The sequence below is a fragment of the Mobula birostris genome, chromosome 1 (genome assembly GCF_030028105.1).
Source record: "Mobula birostris isolate sMobBir1 chromosome 1, sMobBir1.hap1, whole genome shotgun sequence".
In the NCBI taxonomy this organism is placed as follows: Eukaryota; Metazoa; Chordata; class Chondrichthyes; order Myliobatiformes; family Myliobatidae; genus Mobula; species Mobula birostris.
Window position 1 is genome coordinate 6981141 of NC_092370.1, and position 20784 is coordinate 7001924.

Here is a 20784-nt window from a genome sequence, read left to right on the forward strand (position 1 = left end):
TGGGCAGTGGCGGGAATTGAACCTAGGTCACTGGTACAGTAAAGCATTCTGCTAACCACTGTGCTATTGTGCTGCCTATGGTTGCCTAGGTCAGTGTGGCTAATGTACTAAACACGAACTTCAGCAGGACCTTTGTTAAAGTCTCAGATGGCAGACCTGGGCTGGAGGGAACGTTGGCAAATTGGATCTAAAATTGGCATGGTAATAGGAGAGAGAATGATGGTGGAGAGTTTTTTGTGATTGGAAGTCTACAATACCGCAGGGTCTTGCTGTTATGTACATTATCAATTTGGATGTGAATGTAGTAGCCCTCTGTAAGTCAAGGTTGACCATGGATGTTGTGTCCTAACTGTCTATATATACAAGCCAGGGCAGTACAATGTGGAGAGCAAGCTGTGCAGCAAGCACCCCATCTTCACACATCTGATGAACCCAAAGGAATAATAGAGACCGATACAGTTTGGCAGCAGAGGTGCGCAGGAGTTGTCAGTCACATTGAACTCAATATAGGCAACGCACATCAAAGTTGCTGGTGAACGCAGCAGGCCAGGCAGCATCTCTAGGAAGAGGTACAGTCGACGTTTTGGGCCGAGACCCTTCGTCAGGACTAACTGAAAGAAGAGCTAGTAAGAGATTGGGGAGGGGGAGATCCGAAATGATAGGAGAAGACAGGAGGGGGAGGGATGGAGCCAAGAGCTGAACAGTTGATTGGCAAAAGGGATATGAGAGGATCATGGGACAGGAGGCCTAGGGAGAAAGGAAAGGGGGAGGGGGGAAGCCCAGAGTATGGGCAAGGAGTATAGCGAGAGGAGCAGAGGGAGAAAAAGGAGAGAGGGAAAAAGAATGTGTGTGTATATAAATAAATAAATAATGGATGAGGTACAAGGGGCAGGTGGAGCATTAGCGGAAGTTTGAGAAGTCGATGTTCATGCCATCAGGTTGGAGGCTACCCAGACGGAACATAAGGTGTTGTTCCTCCAACCTGAGTGTGGCTTCATCTTTACAGTAGAGGAGGCGGTGGATAGACATATCAGAATGGGATGTGGAATTAGAATGTGTGGCCACTGGGAGATCCTGCTTTCTCTGGCGGACAGAGCAAAGGTGTTCAGTGAAACGGTCTCCCAGTCTGCGTCGGGTCTCGCCAATATATAGAAGGCCGCATCAGGAACACCGGATATGTCACCCCAGCTGACTCGCAGGTGAAGTGTCGCCTCACCTGGAAGGACTGTCTGGGGCCCTGAATGGTAGCATCTGCAGATTTCCTCGTGTTTGCGAACTCAATATAGGTCTCCCTTAGATAGATAGATATACTTTATTGATCCTGAGGGAAATTGTGTTTCGCTACAGCCACACCAACCAAGAATAGAGCATAAATATAGCAATACAAAAACCACAAACAATCAAACAACAAAATGCAAAATATGCCAGATGGAAAAAAAGCCCAGGACCAGTCTATTGGCTCAGGGTGTCTGACTCTCCACGGGAGGAGCTGTAAGTTCGATGGCCACAGGCAGGAACGACCTCCTGTGCCGCCAGTGTTGAATCTCGGTGGAATGTGGCCAAAGTCCAACAGTAAAAAATTCAATATCTGGTCTACAAACACGTTCCTCGATCGTAATATGACCCGGATTGCACCATCCGTTGTTAACCAGAACAGTAAACACCCAACTCCTTTATGCTTACTGCTCTCAGTGCACTTCCAGTCAGCCGGAACGGTCTGGAAACGGTCCATGGAGAAGTGGGCTCCAGCTCCAGATTTTTCCTCAGGCTACAGTACCTGCCTTTGCCCCTTCTCCTGTTAGTAGAACCGGTTCCGTTGGGTTTAGTAGCTAAGCCACATGTGAAGGCCAGGAGCTGGACTTGTTTATCAGAGGGTACTTGAAATCCTTGCCATTGGGAGCACTTAATAAATAGTGGGACCTTATCGCTATTACCACCCCCGACTATAACAATCTTGAGGAACTGGATGTGAACGTAGATTTGCAATAACATGAAAACTGGTGTCGATAATTGTGAAGGATTATGTTAAGGTATCTAAATGTCACTCCACTCTTCAAGAAGGGAGAGAGGCAGAAGAAAGGAAACTATAGGCCTGGTAGTCTGACCTCAGTGGTTGGGAAGGTGTTGGAGTTGATTATTAGATTAGATTTGATTATGAGGACATGCATTAAGGAAGAGATCTCAGGGTTCTTGGAGCCATGTGAAAAATCAGGCCATAGTCAGGTTGGCTTTCTCAAGAGAAAATCTTTCCTGACAAATCTATCAGAATTCTTTGAAGAAATAACAAGCAAGGTAGACAAAAGCGGAATTGGTTGATGTTGTGTATTTGATTTTTTTTTTAAGAAGGCTTTTGACCAGGTGCCACACATGAGGCTGCTTAACAAGCTATGAGCCCATGGTATTACAGGAAAGATTCTAGCATAGATAAAGCAGTGGCTGACTGGCAGGAGGCAAAGAGTGGGAATAAAGGGAGACTTTTCTGGCTGTCTGCCGGTGACTTGTGGTGTTCCATAGAAGTCTGTGTTGGGATCGATTCATATTACATTATATGTCAATGATTTGGATGATGGAATTGATGCTTTTGTTACAAAGTTTGTAAACGATATGAAGATAGGTGGAGGGCAGGTAGTTTTGACGAAGTAGAGGGGCTACAGAAGGAATTGGATTAGGAAAATGGGCAAAGAAATGGCAGGTGGAATAAACTGTCAGAAAGTGTATGGTCGTGCACTTTGGTAGAAGAAATTAAAGGGTTGACTATTTTCTAAATGGAGAGAAAACACAAAAAAACTGATGTGCAAAGGGACCATAAGATACAGGAGCAGAAGTAGGCCATTTGGCCCATTGAGTCTGCTCCGCCATTCCATCATGGGCTGATCCAATTCTTCCAGTCATCTCCACTCCTGTGCCTTCTCCCCATACCCTTTGATGCCCTGGCTAATCAAGAACCTATCTATCTCTGCCTTAAGTACACCCAATAACTTGGCCTCCACAACCGCTTGTGGCAATAAATTCCACAGATTTACACCCTCTGGCTAAAGTAATTTCTCCGCATCTCAGTTCTAAATGGACGTCCTTCAATCCCTGAGGTGGTGCCCTCATGTCCTAGACTCCCCTAGCATGGGAAATAACTTTGCCATATCTAATCTGTTCAGGCCTTTTAACATTTGGAATGTTTCTATGAGATCCTCCCCTCATTCTCCTGAACTCCAGGGAATACAGCCCAAGAGCTGCCTGATGTTCCTCATACAGTAACCCTTTCATTCCTGGAATCATTCTTGTGACACTTTTCTGAACCCTCTCCAATGTCAGTTTATCCTTTCTAAAGTAAGGAGCCCATAACTGCACACAATACTCCAAGTATGATCTCACGAGTGCCTTATAGAGTCTCAACATCACATCCCTGCTGTTATATTCTATACCTTTAGAAATGAATGCCGACATTATATTTGCCTTCTTCACCACCAACTCAACCTGGAGGTTAACCTTTAGGGTATCTTGCACAAGGACTCTCAATTCTTTTTCCCTCCCTGCATTTTGAATTCTCTCCCAATCTGAATAATAGTCTGCCTGTTTATTTCTTCCACCAAGGCGCATGGTCATACACTTTCCAACATTGTATTTCATTTGCCACTTCTTTGCCCATTCCCCTAAACTTTCTAAGTGTCTCCGCAGGCTCTCTGTTTCCTCAACACTACCCTTTCTAAACCTCCTGCCCATGCCTTAAACCATCTCCTCTGGTTTTCTACACTTGCTAAGGATCATACTATCCATCCTATTCAGCTCTCTCAAGTTTGTATACACTTCCATCAGGTCCCCTCTCGGACTCCCCTGCTGCAAGGAAAACAAACCAATTCAGTCCCTCCTCACAAATGAAACTTTCTTTTCCCAAGTATGTATGATGCAAGCAGGTATGATGTTGTGGCCATCTCTGAAACTTGACTAAAGGATGGCTGCCATTGGGAGCTGAACATCCAAGGATATACGGTGTATTGGAAAGATAGGTTAGTAGGCAGAGGGGGTGGTGTGGCCCTGTGTATAAGAAATAATATTGAATCATTAAAATGGAATGATATAGGATCGGAAGGTGTAGAGTCTCTATGGGTTGAGTTAAGAAATGGCAAGGGTAAAAAGACCCGAATGGCAGTTGTATACAGGCCTCCAAACAGCAGCCGGGATGTGGATTACAAATTACAACAGGAGATAGAAAAGGCATGTCAGAAGGGCAATGTCATGGTAATCATTGGGGATTTTAACATGAAAGTGGATTGGGAAAACCAGGGCAGTACTGGACCTCAAGAGAGAATTTGTAGAATGTCTAAGGGATGGCTTTTAGAACAGCTTGTTGTTGAGCCCACCAGGGGATCAGCTGTGCTGGATTGGGTGTTGTGCAATGATCCGGAGGTGATAAGAGAGCTTAAGGTTAAGGAACCCATAGGGAACAGTGATCACAATATCATCGAGTTCACTTTGAAATTTGAGCAGGAGAAACTGAATTCCAATGTGTTGGAATTTCACTGGAATCAAGGAAATTACAATGGCATGAGAGGGGAACTGACTAAGGTTGAATGGAAAGGGACACTAGCAGGAAGGACAGCAGAGCAGCAATGGCTGGAGCTTCTGCAAAAAGTGAGGGAAGTGCAAGACAGATATATTCTAAATAAGAAATTTTCAAATGGGAGAAGGACACTACCGTGGCTGACAAGTGTAGTCAGAGCCAAAGTAAAAGCAAAGTGAGTGCATACAAGGAAGCCATAGCTAGTGGGAAGATAGAGGATTGGGAAGCTTTTCAAAACTTGCAGAAGGAAACTAAGGAAGGTCAGTAGGGAAGGAAAAGATGAACTATTAAAGAAAGCTGGTGACAAATACCAAAGAAGATACTGAAAACTTTTTTGACTATATAAAAAGCAAAAGAGAGTTGAGGGTAGATATAGGACCAATAAAAAATGACGCTGGAGATATTGTAATGAGAGATGCAGGGATGGCAGAGGAACTGAACGCGTACTTTGCATCAGTCTTCACAGTGGAAGACATCTGCAGTATACCGGACATTCAAGAGTGTCAGGGAAGTGAGGTATGTGCAGTGAAAATTACGACTGAGAAGGTGCTCAGGAAGCTTCATGGTCTGAGGGTGGATAAATCTCCTGGACCTGATGGAATGCACCCTTGGGTTCTGAAGGAAGAACCTGGAGAGATTGTGGAGGCATTCACAATGATCTTTCAAGAATCAATAGATTCTGGCATTGTACCGGATGACTGGAAAATTGCAAATGTTACTCCGCTATTTAAGAAGGGTGGGAGGTATCAGAAAGGAAACTATAGAACTGTTAGCCTGACATCAGTGGTTGGGAAATTGTTGGAATCGATTGTTAGGGATGAGATTACAAAATACCTGGAGGCACATGACAAGATAGGCCAAAGCCAGCATGGTTTCCTGAAAGGAAAATCCTGCTTGACTAATGTACTGCAATTTTTTGAGGAAATTACAAGCAGGATCGACAAAGGAGATGCAGTAGATGTTGTGTACTTGGATTTTCAGAAGGCCTTTGACAAGGTGCCGCGCATGAGGCTGCTTAGCAAGATAACAGCCCTTGAATTACAGGGAAGTTAGTAGCAAGGGTGGAGCATTGGCCGATCGCAGAAAACAGAGAGTGGGAATAAAGGGATCCTATTTTGGCTGGCTGCTGGTTACCAGTGGAGTTTCACAGGGCTCGGTGTTGGGGCCGCAGCTTTTGACGATGTATGTCAATGATTTGGACTATGGGATTAATGGATTTGTGGCTAATTTTGCTGATGATACAAAGATAGATGGAAGAAGAACACCTTATATTCCGTCTGGTTACCCTCCAACCTGATGGCATGAATATAGATTTCTCCTTCTAATGAACAAATATCTCCCATTTCCCCCCTCCCCTGCCATTCCCTACTCCGACCTTTCACTTCTCATCTGCCTGTTGCTTTCCTTTGGGTGCCTTCCTTCCCTTCTCTATTTGTCCACTCTCCTCCCCTATCATATTCTTTCTTCTCCAGTCCTTGACCTTTTCCACCCACCTGGCTTCATCTATCACCTCCAGTTAGCCTCTCTCCTTTCTCCCCCACCTTTTTATTCTGGAATCTCCCTCCCCCCCCCGCCCCCCCCCACTTGGTCCTGAAGAAGAGACTGGACCAAAACGTCGACTATTTACTCTTTTCCATAGCTGCTGCCTGATGTGCTGTGTTCCTCTAGCGTTCTATATATGTTGCTAAGAATTTTATCTGTCAGTGGGTGGTTGGAATCTGGAACTCTGCCTGAAAGGATGAAGGTGGCAGTGATTCTCATAATATTTAATTATTTAGGAAACTACTTAAATTGCTGGGGCAGGCCAAGTGCTGGAAAGTTGGAGTACCCTATATGTGTGCAAGGCTTACTTCTGTGCAGTATGACTCTGGCTCTGCTTCTGGATACTAGTCTACAATGTACAGTAGTAGTACTATCTAACCTTTTAGGATTCAGGGTTTATTGATAACTATTTCTAGCCTTTGCTATTGACTTTATTGTTCAAAATTGGAGATTTCAGAATTTCCTATTCAGAAAGTTAAAACTTCCCTTTCCTCCATCCTGAGGCGCCAACATAACCATGCCCACAATACTCAGCAGAGCAACAAAGAACACAGCAAAATAAGCTCCTTTCCTTCCGCCCTCGCACCCGCATGGGATGTCCTCCAACTCTAGCGAGGCACTAGAAAGGGCCACGGCCTGTAAGGAGTTTGTACGTTCTTCCTATGACTGCGTGGGTATCCTCTGGGCACTCTGGTTTCTTAATATAGTCCAAAGACATATCGGTTGGCATTGTAACTTGTCCCGTGATTTGGCTAGGGTTTCATTTGGGGATTGTTCGGCGGCGCAGTTCAGAAGGATGGAAGGGACTATTCCGCACTGTATCTAAATAAATAAACAATCAGATAAACTCAAATTTATGCTTTCATGACCAGAATGCTCTGTTAATTGTTGCTTTCAGATGCCCTTTCCCACATAAAATTTCTGCATCTGTTATTCGTGACAGCAAATTTCCACTGAGAACATTATCCAGTTTTTAAATCAGAGCTTTGATCCATTCTAATTGACTTATTTCTTTGAGCTGACTTGTTTGTTTATTTCCTCACTGTTGGATCCAACCAAGAATGTCCATTTCGCACAATTTCATTGCATCCACCTGTTATTGGACTATTTGTTGTTTATTATTCTGTTGTAGAATTCTGTCTTTGAAACTGCTTGGCGTCTGTCTCCCACTGATCTTCAAAAGCCTTGAACACTTATTTTTAACCATACCTTCATTTGGTCCAAAGATTTTTGTGTTCTTCCTTTTAAAGCACTTTTGTCTTGACTAGTAGTTTGTGTGAGGAATTCTTATGCAATGTATGTTTTTGCCCTCAGCCCATTTTTTAGTTGAAAGCAACTGTTGTTACTATGGTGTGTTGGTCAAGGATCAAAGTATGTCTCATTGCCAAAGTTTGCATTGTCTGTCTGCTTGATTGGCATGACCATCACCATTACGAATTTGCACAGGCAGGGTTCGTCTCAAAGTACATTATTGGTCAGAACTCAATGTGAAGTCTATTTAAAACATCAGTTACTATTAACAATAAAAACCTTTTGCTTCAGTGATGCCACTTGAATTTATATAATCGCATACTGGTTAAAATTAGTGAGTTCAAAAGCACTTTGCAGGTAAGTTTTGCACAACAGATACTAAATTTAGAGATGAAAATGTCTGAATGAGATTGAAAGTTTCAAAGTACTTTATTATCAAAGAATGTATTAATTATATAACCTTGAAGTTTGTTTGCTTACAAATGCCAAAGGCAAAGGCCCCGAAAGAACCCAATTAAAAAAAAGACCAACCCACCCCCCCCCGCCCGTGCCCACAGAGGAGGGAAAAAAACACGAAACAATTTTATAAACAATAGAAGCTAACACCATCAACGGCATTCTGAAGCAAATTGAGTCCTTGGACCCAAATCCCTGGCATAGGCCCAAAGCCTATGTACTGAGTTCATCATATTAGCAGGGCAAATCACCGCGAAGCACAGCGGCCTGGGGTTTGGGGGGGGGGGGAGGAGTCTCACAGCCTTGGCGTCATGGAGAGACTGTCTAGGCTGGCGTTTAAATTGTCTGAACCTGGCACTAGGGTCTGGGCCCCGCCGCCGGCAAATTGCTCTGGGCCTAGATTTCGCTGTCGAAGGAGCCGTTCTCGACCTCTCCAAATCAGATTGGTGCTCAGAGCAATCCAATCTTTCCCTTGTTGAAGTAGTGAAATCATTTCAGTTTTACTCCTGGCCAATTCTGGCATCTCCAAGCCTGAACGTTTGAAACTGCAGTGAGCAAAACAGTTTGGAATTACCTTACTGCTTATTTCTCACTAACTATCAGTGACAAAATATCATAGCTGTTTGAGCACAAGCATATGCAACCGACGCTATTTAAAAACTGCTCTCTGTAAGTACAGTGTAGGGTCTAACAGCCACACAAGTGTATGCCGCTGATGTTGCTTCCAGTTGAGTGGCAAGGTGTCCCAATAAACTAAGGGAATCTCGGCAATTTTCTTTATTAGTTTTTGTTTTTTTAAGAATTGTCCCAAATAAGCGGCTGTGCTGATTAACCAATAGCCCAATGAACTGAAATCCATTGTATTGTCAAGTTGTTATTTTTTTTAATTGTTGATTTATCTTGGAGCATAATGTTAATTGCTTTGTTCTAACAGGGTCATCTACCCAAAACATTCAGTGAGCAGCTCTTTCTATGAAAGCAAAAAAAAAAAAATCAATCCCTGCAAAGTACTTGAAACCTTAAACTAAATGGTGGACGTATTCGGTAGATTTGGTAACAGATGTGGAAGGAGAAAGATCAATATTGTTTAGAAACATAGAAAACCTACAGCACAATACCACAGGCCCTTTGGGCCAAATGCTCTGCTGAACATATACTTACTTTAGAAATTACCTAGGGTTACCCATAGCCCTCTATTTTTCTAAGCTCCATGTACCTATCCTGGTGTCTCTTAAAAGACCCTATCGTATCTGCCTCCACCACTGTTGCTGGAAGCCCATTCCACGCACTCACCACTCTGCGTATTAAAAAAAAAAAAACAAAACAAAACAAAACAAACAAACTACTTACCCCTGACATCTCCTCTGTACCTGCTTTCAAGCACCTTAAAACTGTCCCCTCTATTGTAAACACGAAGAATTCTGCAGATGCTGGAAATTCAAGCAACACACATCAAAGTTGCTGGTGAATGCAGCAGGCCAGGCAACCTGATGGCATGAGCATTGATTTCTCAACCTTCCGCTAATGCCCCACCTCCCCCTCATACCTCATCCATTATTTATTTATATACACACATTCTTTCTCTCTCTCTCTCCTTTTCTCCCTCTGTCCCTCTGACTATACCCCTTGCCCATCCTCTGGGTCCCCCCCCCCCCCCCTTTTCCTTCTATGATCCTTTCATATCCCCTTTGCCAATCACCTGTCCAGCTCTTGGCTCCATCCCTCCCCCTCCTGTCTTCTCCTATCATTTTGGATCTCCCCCTCCCCCTCCCACTTTCAAATCTCTTATTAGCTCTTCTTTCAGTTAGACCTGACAAAGAGTCTCGGCCCGAAACGTCGACTGTACCTCTTCCTAGAGATGCTGCCTAGCCTGCTGCGTTCACCAGCAACTTTGATGTGTGTCCCCTCTATTGTAAACCATTTCAGCCCTAGGAAAAAGCTTCTGGCTATCCACACGATCAATGCCTCTCATCATCTTCTATGCCTCTGTCAGGTCATTTCTCATCCTCTGCCGCTCCAAGGAGAAAAGGCTGAGTTCACTCAACCTGTCCTCATAAGGCATGCTCCCCAATCCAGGCAACATCCTTGTAAATCTCCTCTGCACCCTTTCAATGGTTTCCACGTACTTCCTATACGGAGGCGACCAGAACTGAGCACAGTAGTCCAAGTGGGGTCTGACCAGGGTCCTGTATAGCTGCAACATCACCTCTCGGCTCTTAAACTCAATCCCACGTTTGTTGAAGGCAAATGCACTGTATGCCTTCTTAGCCACACAGTCAACCTATGTAGCTGCCTTGAGTGTCCTATGGACTCGGACCCCAAGGTCCCTCTGATCCTCCACACTGCCAAGAGCCTTATCAGTAATGCTATATTCTGCCATCATATTTAACCTACCAAAATGAACCACCTCACACTTAACTGGGTTGAACTCCACATTCCACTTCTCAGCCCAGTTTTGCATCCTATCGATGTCCCGCTGTAACCTCTGACAGCCCTCCACGCTATCCACAACACCCCCAACCTTTGTGCTGAAAAAAACAAGACAGAAACAAGTATTTTCCCTATTCCATTCTCATTTTGCTGTTTCAGAGCGGAAGAGGTGTTGTTGCCAAGCACTAATTTAAAAAAAAAACACATAAACACGAAACAATATCTGATAAAGGAAAGCTTTTTGTTGGTGGGCTGAGCTTTGACACAGACGAACAATCACTGGAGCAGTTTTTTCCAAGTATGGTGAAGTTTGTGATGTCCTTGTGATCAAAGATAAAGAGACAGACAAATCTAGAGGGCTTGGTTTTATTACTTTTGAAAATCCTAATGATGCAAGGGATGCCATGGCCTTGAATGGAAAGTCAGTTGATGGTCGGCAAATTCGTGTAGACCAAGCAGGGAAAGGCTCTGGAGAGCGAGGACGTAGTTAACAAGGTGGTTACTCATGAAGTTATGGATTCCATGGTGTGAGAAGTAGCTGTGAATTTTAGAGATGATGACAGAAATGGATGAAACAGTTATGGAAGTTATTATTATAGGAGCCGAAGCTCAAGCATGTATGGCTATAACAGTTCAGCTGGAAGGTCTTATTGGGATGACTACGACAGTTATGCTACAAATGAGTTGTTTGTTTTCCTCAGAACTAGAACAAAGAGAACGCAGGCATGGTTGAGATGTAGACAAGAGGGAAGGGAGACTTTTACTTTGTATTTGTTAAGCTTTAATTTTAGATCTCTAATATGCACTAATCTACTCGGTACTTTGATGTCCAAAGGAATTTATTATGTTGAAAAGTTGCATGATTAAAGGAACAGTCAAATTATAAAATATAAACTGTTAGTTTGAAAGGGAGAGGGGCTTTGTTGCCTTTTATGAGGTGGCACTCAAAATCAGTTAAGCAAATTGTGCATCAAGTTAGTCAGATTCTAATGCCATACTTGCAGATTGTGTGCTGTGTTGGAACATGAACAAAGTCACAGGAGAGAAGTAGGTGGTGGGCATGAAGTAGTCTTTTATTCAACAAAGTGAGACACAGGCATCATATTGAGACACCTTCAGAGGAAGAGACCTGCTCCACCCTACATCACGTGACATTTTATATGCTAAAAATCAAAGGACAATTCTATATTTGCTATGTATTTACAATCCTTTCTTTGAATTACATATAACTTTCACACCACCTCCTTATCACCGCACTATAGCCACCCAAAGTAGATTAGATTAGATTCAACTTTATTGTCATTGTGCCGAGTAGAGATACAAAGCCAATGAAATGCAGTTAGTATCTAACCAGAAATGCAAAGAACAGTGTTACTTACAAAATAACTGCAAATAAAAAGTGCTACAGCACACAAATATAAAAGTACTGAGACAGTACAATATGGGTGCAGTACTGCTTAGTGCTGCGATGTGAGGTTCAGCAGGGTCACAGCCTCAGGGAAGAAGCTCTTCCTGTGTCTGCTGGTGTGGGAATGTTAAATTGGCATTGTCTGGTCTTCCAATTTAGTGTGGTTCACGGCTCTTAGGAACCTATTGTCCAGAGTGGCATTTTAAATATTCATATCTGAAGATCGGTGGCTGAAGTTAAATTTTTGCACTACAGCCCAAGTCCGGAATATGCTCCAACATGCTGAAGGACGTTAGTATAAAATGTAAACAACAAACTAGCATAGCAGTTAGCACAATGCTATTACAGCTCAGGGCATTGGAGTTCAATCCCACTGTTCCCTGTAAAGAGCTTATATGTCCTCCCGTGGGTTTCCTCTGGGTGCTCCGGTCTCCATACCTGGTAAGTTAATTGGTTATTGTAAATTGGCCAGTGATTAGGCAAAGGTTGAATTGATGAGTCGCTGGTGGCGTAACTCCAAGGGTTCCATGCTGTATCTCCAGATAAAATAAAATCTGCTGGAGGAACTCAGAAGATCGAGCACCTAGTGGGTGTGGGGTGGTGGAGGGACGGGTGTGGAGGGGAGAGGAATTGGCAACATTTCTGGTCAAGACTCTGCATCGAGACTGTATGTATGTCAGTGGTGGGTATTCTGATTTTGACTGAATGCATCTTGTAAAACTGAAGTTAATGTGTTGGTATTGATTTATTACTGTCACACGTATCAACATACGGTGAAAAGCTTGTCTTGTATATTGTTTATACAGATTAAAACACTACACACTGAGGCAAAACAATAACAATGTAGAATAAGATATAAAAGCTACCAAGAAAGTACAGTGCAGGTAAACAAACTGCATGATTGTGATGAGGGGAGACCAAAAGTCCATCTTATCTTACAAGAGTTGGATAATGCTGGGATAGAAGTTGTTCTTGAGCTTGGTAATCCATCGGATTGGAGAGAAGAGGGAATGTCTGGGTTGGGTGGGATCTTTGATTAATGTGCATCAGAAGGAAAAACACCTGAGTATTTCAGGGGTTTCCAACCTGGGGTCCAGGTTGGGAACCATGGCTTAATGGTATTGGTCTGTGATATAGAAAAGGTTTGGAACCCCTGGAGTAGTTTTAGTCATAGAAACTATGACTGTTAATTGGGGTGCGACCTCTGAATGGCCTTTATGTACTTATCAATCAGCTGATTGGTCATCACTTTGGAAAGACAATTGGTGATTAAATGTTTGCAAGTAAATTGCCAAGGTTGGAGAACAACTCAACCCAACTAACTTTTGTCTTTTAGAATGTGTGAGCAAACCAGAGCACCTGCAGGAAACTCATGCAGTCAAAGGGGCATGTCCTACTGCCAGTGATGGGAATTGAACTCCAATTGGAGTATCGTGAACAGTTTTGGGTACCTTTTCTGGAAAATGATGTACTGGCATTGGAGAGGGTCCAGAGCAGGTTTACATGAGTGACCCCAGGAATGAACAGGTTAATGTACAAGGAGAGTTTGACAGCTATGAGCCTGTACTTGCTGGAATTTAAAAGAATGAAAGGAGGATCTCATTGAAACCTACCGAATATTCAAAAGCTCAGATGGGCAGGACTTGGAGAGGATGTTTCCAATAATGAGTATAGGACCAGAGGGCACAGTCTCAGAATAGAAGTACAGAAAGAGGGACATGCATTTAGAACAGTGACAAGGAGGATCTTGGCCGGAAACATTGACTGTACTCTTCCGTAGATGCTCATTGGCCTACTGAGTTCCTCTGACATTGTGTGTGTTGCCAGAAATTTCTTTAGACAGAGCGTGGTGAATCTGTGGAAATCATTGCTACATGTGGCTGTTGAAGCCAAGTCATTGGGTATATTTAAAATGGAGGTTGAGAAATTCTTGATTAGTAAGGGTGTCAGCAGTTATGTGGAGAAGGCAGGAGAATGGAGGTTGAGAAGGATAATAAGTCATCCATGGTAGAATGGCAGAGCAGGCTTGATTCTGCTCCTATGTCTTATGGCGTTATGGCATTCGACAGGACCAATACCAACTTCAGGTCTCTCTGGGTTATGGAATACTTGCCCTATGGAAATCTGACTTTATATATTTGCCCATAAATTTAAAACAGTAATAAAATATTTTGTTATTCATCATCAGTTGGCAAAAAATGTGCATTCTGTTACTTAAAGTATGGATTGTATTAGGGTAAATAATGAAGTGCAGGTATTATTGGAAGTGTGTGCAGAACAATGCAATATGGGTAGATACTAGAAAGCAGACATTTCTGACTTATGGGAAAACTGGCTTGCATACAGTTCTCAGAAAAGAAACTCTTAAGTAACCTGGTGTCTGCCTGTTGTAGCTTGAAGAAGAAATAATGAAAACCTAGCATTTGATGTTCTGTTCTTAATTCTACAGAAGCATCATGTTGTTACCAAGCAAGAGAATATCCAATTTGCAGAGATGTCTGTGATCAGGTATGACATTTGATAATCTTTATACAAATGCTGTTTAATTAATAGAAGTTGAAATAATATGCCAATGGTTATCTACTGTTTTTCTCGTCAGTAACTCTGATTTTCTCCCTTGTGTTACATTAGCCTTAACATCTCACCCTTCTGACATGCATGTAAATTAGTAGAACTTTGTGAGACTTCCTCATGTTCTTGGAGCAACACAGCAGCATAGTGGTTAGCGCAATTGCTTTACAAAACCAGCAATCACCGGTCGGGGTTCAATTTCCATTGCTGCCTATAAAGAGCCTGTATGCTCTCCCTATGACAGTGTGTGTTTCCTCTTGAGTGCTCCAGTGTCCCGCCACATTGCAAAGATGTATGAATTAGGGTTAATAAGTTGTGGGCGTGCTATATTGGCACCGGAATATGTGGTGACACTTGCAGTCTGCCCTCAGCACAATCCTGGGACTGTGTTGGCATTTCACTCTTTGTTTCGACCTTTTGATGTTCATATGAAAATTGATGCTGATCTTTGGGTGCTATGGTGGCGCAGCAGTTAGCGTGACGCTATTACACCTCGGGGTGTTCTGGAATTTGGAGTTCGATTCTGGCGCCCTTCTGTAAGAAGTCTTTGTTTGTCCTCTCTGTGGAATGTGTGGGTTTTCTCGGGGTCCTCTGGGTTCCTCCCACAGTCCAAAGATGTCCCGGCTTGGTTAATTGGTCATTGTAAATTGTCCCATGGTTATGGTTAGGGTGAATCCACAATCAGGGTTGTGGATTTGCTGGAGTAGCATGGCTCGAAGGGCCAGAAGGGCCTATTCCGCGATGTATCACTAAATAAGTAAATAAAATAAAATTCACCAGGTGTCTTGGAATGTCAGCCTCACAGACCTATGTGCCCTGCTTATGAGCCTCTGCATACTTTTCACAACCTTAAAACATCTTGTCTCTCTGGAATCTAACCTTCCTTAAATTGCCCTGTCATCTCTCTCTTCTCCTGTACCTCAATCTTTCCTAATGAAGTTTGTCAAGAGTGCTATATTTTGATTTTTCTGTAGCAAGCTAATTCTAGCGATGGTCTAAGAAGCAACTTTCATGTGAGATTGAATCTAGTAAGTGATAACTTGTCACTCACCTGATCTGTGAGCACGTGAAGATTTTGTGATTAGAAAATAGAAATTATACTTGTTTACAATCTCTTCAGGATGGAAGAATGTCTTGTCTGTTGTCCTTTGGAGCAATGTGGAAGTGACTCACTTTTACCTGTAGAAAATGACTTTGTTCCCACTTAGCTGACTGTCAAACTTGGCCTCCCTGTTCCGTTACAGCTGACCATAAGTGCTGCTGTCTCAGAAGCAGTTCATAAAACTCAACCTCTAGTTCCCTGAAACTCTCAGTGCATTTTTAACCGTTCCTCAAGCATGCTACTGCAATTCTGTTTGAATGTCACCAATCATGGACGCGCTCCATCCTAGTCTTTCCTGGCCTTGCTGCGCCCACTGACACGATTGTTAATGACATCCATTTCCAATTTCGCCTATCCATAACCAGTCATAATCAGAAGATTTTGTGAAATGGCTTCTCCTCCTGTCCTGAATCTCTACCCCATGTAAGTACACTTAACCCCTTCCCCCACACAGTACTTCGACCAGAATCAGGCTATTTGGCTCATTGACTTTGCTCTGCCATTCAATCTTGGCTGATTTAGATTCCCTTTCAACCCTATACTCCTGCCTTCTCTCTGTAACCGTTGATGCCCTTACTAGTCAAGAACTTACCAAACTGCTTTAAATATACTCATTGACTTGGCCTCCGCAGATGTCTGTGGCAATGAATTCCACAGATTCACCACTCTCTGGTTAAAGAAATTCCTCCTCATCTTTGTTCTAAATGGACATCCCACTATTTTGAAGCTTTCTGGACCTAAACTCACCCACTATAGGAAATTTCCTCTCTACATCCACTTTAACAGGGCCTTCCAATATTTGATACATTTTAAGAAGATCCTCCTTCATTCTTCTAAACTCCAGCAAGTACAAGCCCAGAGTCATCAAATGCTCCTCATACATTAACCCCTTCATTCATGGGATTTGTATTAACATGATCCAGCAATATGATGCTCCATCCAAAGTGTGTTGTGATGACTCTGGCACCTCACAATGGTATCCATTTTCCTTTATTTAAAGGTGTGAATGCTAAAACTGTTGTATCTGGTTGCCACCACATAGTTTATGCCTTCATTGATTCCACCTTTCCCCTTTGACCATTTCTCAGAATCCTCTGAACTAATTGTAGAATAGTTGCCACATTTGAATCAGAGCATCCACTAACACCATTTATCATCAGATTAAGATATACCTCCTTGACTCAACCGTCACAGATGGATTTGAAGAGCTGTTACTTCTTTAGAATTAAGGGTCAAAATAAACTGCCCCCAATTTAAGACAAAAAAAGAGGTTGAGTTTTTTCAAAGTCTTTGTCCAGAGCTGTGGAAGCAGAGTTGGTGAACGTTTCTCAGGTAGAGGCTGGTGGGTATCTGGTAAACAAACCAGCAAAAAGTGACTGCAAATAGGTATTAGTTGCAGAGTTGAGTTTATAATCAGATCAGCAATGACCTTAAGTGATATCTCTTTTTATCAAGCCTTAAAGATATTTGCTTAGTGCGCATGCGCCGGTCGTGCATGCAGCCTGGTACAGCCATTCCGATCTATTCTTTCTTCTTCTTACTTTTTAATTTACATTATTTTTTGTATTTTTTTTTCTCACCGTAACACGTTGAAGCTGCACCCTCTCTAACATGCTGGTAGAGAGAGTTTTATTTGGGTTTTCTTTAGCGCTGGAAATGGTTACATCCCGACATGCGGGACAGAAGCAAGGTCGCATTGTGTATTCCACGGAACAGCAAATACCGGCCGGTTTAGCGAACAGAACGGCGGACACCCCTGCTGAAATCCGGAGGAAAACACACAGAGGATGCAGAGGGGGATCACAAAGCCGAGGAAAGAGGACCGGGTCGAGACAACAGAGACTTTTGGAGAAGGGGAGTTCGGTGGGTAATACCGTTCCGGCTGACCGGAAGTGCACTGAGAGCAGTAAGCGTAAAGGAATTGGGTGCTTACTGATCTGGTTAACAACGGATGGTGCAATCCGGGGCATATTGCGATTGAGGAACATGTTTGCAGACTGGATATTGAACTTTTTACTGTTGGTCTCTGGCCATATTCCACCGAGATACAACACTTGGCGGCACGGGAGGTTGTTCTTGCCTGTGGCCATCGAACGTGCAGCTCCTCCCGTGGAGGGTCAGACACCCTGAGCCAATAAACTGGTCCTGGACTTATTTTCCATCTGGCATAGTTTGCATTTTGTTGTTTGACTGTTGGGGGGTTTTGTATTGCTATATATACGCTCTATTCTTGGTTGGTGCGGCTGTAATGAAACCAAATTTCCCTTGGGATTAATGAAGTATATCTATCTATCTATCTATCTTATGTGTTTACATGTGCTAGAAGTTTGCTCTGGTGTGTTGGTCAGGATGTGATATGCAACAAAAAACAACATTCAACATATAAAGAAATATATAAATAAAAGTTAGAGGTTCAAGTACGGATATGGAATAAAATTCATAATGGAATGGCAGAACAGCCTCCATGGGCCAAATGGCTTACTTCTGTTCTGATATGCATCTATGACTCTCGGAGGAGGAGAAGATGGCGGCGCGACGCAGCATGCATGGCCTCTCCGGTGATGAATATCTGTTATCTGTCAAGGAGGAGACCGTGCACAATTCTGATTTGATGGAGGCAGACATGAAAGCACGGAGGAACATCTGGTGAAACTTCTGAAATGCCTGCTTCGCTGCCGCTGCCACTGTGTGTTCCGAAATCTCCGGAGGGGAAGGCCCCAAATCCTCGGCTTTGGCTGTTCCTTGGTGGCCGGGGCCAGGGTCGAAGCGCTTGGCAGAAATGGTGCTCAGTGTCGAAAGGCTGGTCGGAGGCTCGAAGTTTTCAGATGGACTCGGAGTCGGACTGTGGTCGGTGCTTCCAGGATGCTGCATCAGCAAGTTTGCGGCACTGGAAGCTCATGGCAGGGAGAGTTTCTCCCTTCTACCGTCTGTGTGAGATGTTGGGCCTAGCGGGACTTTGAGACTTTTTTTTTTACTTTGCCCATGGTCTGCTCTTATCAAATTACGGTATTGCTTTGCACTGTTGTAACTATATGTTATAATTATGTGGTTTTTGTCAGTTTTAGTCTTGGTCTGTCTTGTGTTTCTGTGATGTCTTACCGGACGAACATTGTATCATTTTTTAATGCATGCATTTCTAAATGACAATAAACGAGGACTGAGTGTCCTCATAATCTAATCAAATATCTTGTGTTTTTAAAATGTGCATAAATACATTAAGTGCCGGCATATTCACTTGACAGCAACTGATAGGAATGCATGCAAGTTTCCTGAGTTTACCTGGTTCTGCTTGATGTTTTCGCCAACCAGTTCTATACGTAACTTCTGAGATCAGGATAGTAAGAAAGTCTGTTTCAGAAGATTTTTTCAACTTGTTTTGGAATTTGCGTTTTTGTTTAGTATATCCATTCTAATGCCCGTAAATGGGTAAAAAGACACCGTCCTGTTCAGTGTTCTGTTCTCCTCACTGCTGTGGTGATCGCAAGGGCTATTCCAGTCAGTGCTACAACGTTTATTGGTACAGATACTTTTGGACCAAATTCACAGATGTGCTTGGGGCTTTTTGAAAAAGGACTACATTTGTTTGTATTTAAATACTTTCCAAAATGATGCTACTACAAAGGATGATGCTTTGAAATAGAATGAAATCCAGATGTTTTGACAATCCATGTGAGACACTGTGGCGTTTGGTCATTGCAAAATAAAGATGTCAATAACTTTGTGGCATGGACAAAGTGGGTTTTTATTCGTGTTTGCTTTGAGTCTCTAACTCGTTATTTCCTGCCCTTTTTTTTTGTCTTGAGTCATAGTCATAGAAAAGTACAGCACAGAGACAAGTCCTTTGACCCATCTAATCCATGCTGAAACCATTTAAGCTGCGTACTCCCATTGACTTGCACTGGGACCATAGCTCTCCATATCCTACCATCCATGTACCTATCCAAATTTCTCTTAAATATTGAAATCGAGCTGGTATGCACTACTTGTGCTGGCAGACTGTTCCACACTCTCATGACCCCCTGAGTGAAGAAGTTTCCCGCCAGGTTCCCCTTAAACTTTTCACCAGTCACCCTTAACCCATGACTTGGGTACCACCCAACCTCAGTGGAAAAACCCTGCTTGCATTTACCCTATCTATACCCCTCATAATTGTGTAAACCTCTCTCAAGTTTCTTCTCAAACTTCTATGCTCCAAGGAATAAAGTTCTAACTGATTGAGTCTTTCCATATAACTCTGGTCCTCCAGACCTGGCAACAGCCGTGTAAATGTTCTCTGTACTCTTTTAATCTTTCCAGTAGGTAGGTGATCAAAACTGCACACAATGCTCCAAATTAGGTCTCACCAATGTCTTGTACACCTTCAACATAACACCCCATCTCTTGTGCTCAATAGTTTGATTTATGAAGACCAATGTGTCAAAAGCTTTCTTTGTGACCCTATCTACATGTGACATCACTTGCAAAAAATTATGGACTTGTATTCCCAGATCCCTTTGTCGAGTCTTCATAGTTCAGCATATTTGACTTTGTGGGCTGTTGTATGTTGTTCAGCTTAAACTTTCTTTAACTTTAATGCATTAGAATTGTTCTGACACCTGATTCCATAATCTGGGTTCAGTATCTGATAATGAAGTGGACCCAGTTGAAGTAAATCTTGTATAATAATTTGATTGAACCAAAACTAGTACAGAATTTGGGCAGCAGTGTGGAGATATGTCTCTATCAAAGGAGGTGCTAGGCTGCAGGTCACCCTTGGGCAAGGTGGAGCCCACCTGCTTAGCCCCCCTTCATAATCAGAGTCACGTGAAGCCATGGGAGAGATGGGTGATGGTCGTATAAGCAACTGGTGCATATCAGAGGTCCTAGTATGCAACCATTGACACCAGGTGTACATCCTCTGAAGAGTATTGATAATGGCTGGGGCTACCTGTCTTGTAAAGATACTGCCCAGAAGAAGGCAATGTCTTCTGTTTTAAAAAAATAGTTTGCCCTGAACAGTCATGGTCAAGACTGCGTTATACGACATAGCCATATTATCTTAATTATGATGAATGCAGATAGTAAATTAGTGTTTGGAATAATAAATTTACATCTTTTGCATAAGCAAATTAGTGGGATCTCCCAGTGACAACCCATTTTAATTCCACTTCTTATTCCCATGCTGATGTGTCCATCCATGGCCTCCTGCACTGTTGCGATGAGGCTGCACTTGGGTGGGAGGAACAACACCTTATAGTCCGTTTGGGTAGCCTCCAACCTGATGGCATGAACATTGATTTCTCAAACTTCCGGTAATGCCTTTCCCCCACCCCTCACCATTTCCCATTTCCTTTTTCCTTCCTTACCTTCTCTCCTTCCTCGCCCATTTCCTCCCTCTGGTGCTCCTCCCCCTGCTTTTTCATTCTTCCGTGGCCTTCTGTCTCTTTCACCAATCAACTTCCCAGCTCTTTACTTCATGCCCTCCCCCTC

The 20784-nt window shown here is 43.0% G+C and overlaps 1 protein-coding gene and 1 pseudogene across 6 annotated transcripts in view; both read left to right on the forward strand.

The window, feature by feature from the left end:
• reck (reversion-inducing-cysteine-rich protein with kazal motifs) overlaps positions 1-20784 on the forward strand; it is a 201477-nt gene that overhangs the window by 58940 nt on the left and 121753 nt on the right. For all 6 annotated transcript variants that reach the window (XM_072251980.1, XM_072252007.1, XM_072251989.1 and 3 more), the window contains one exon: positions 14092-14150. In XM_072251980.1, coding sequence (XP_072108081.1) covers positions 14092-14150 — 59 coding nt within the window. The remainder of the gene's footprint in view (positions 1-14091; positions 14151-20784) is intronic.
• Positions 6693-14051, forward strand: LOC140206730 (cold-inducible RNA-binding protein B-like; annotated as a pseudogene).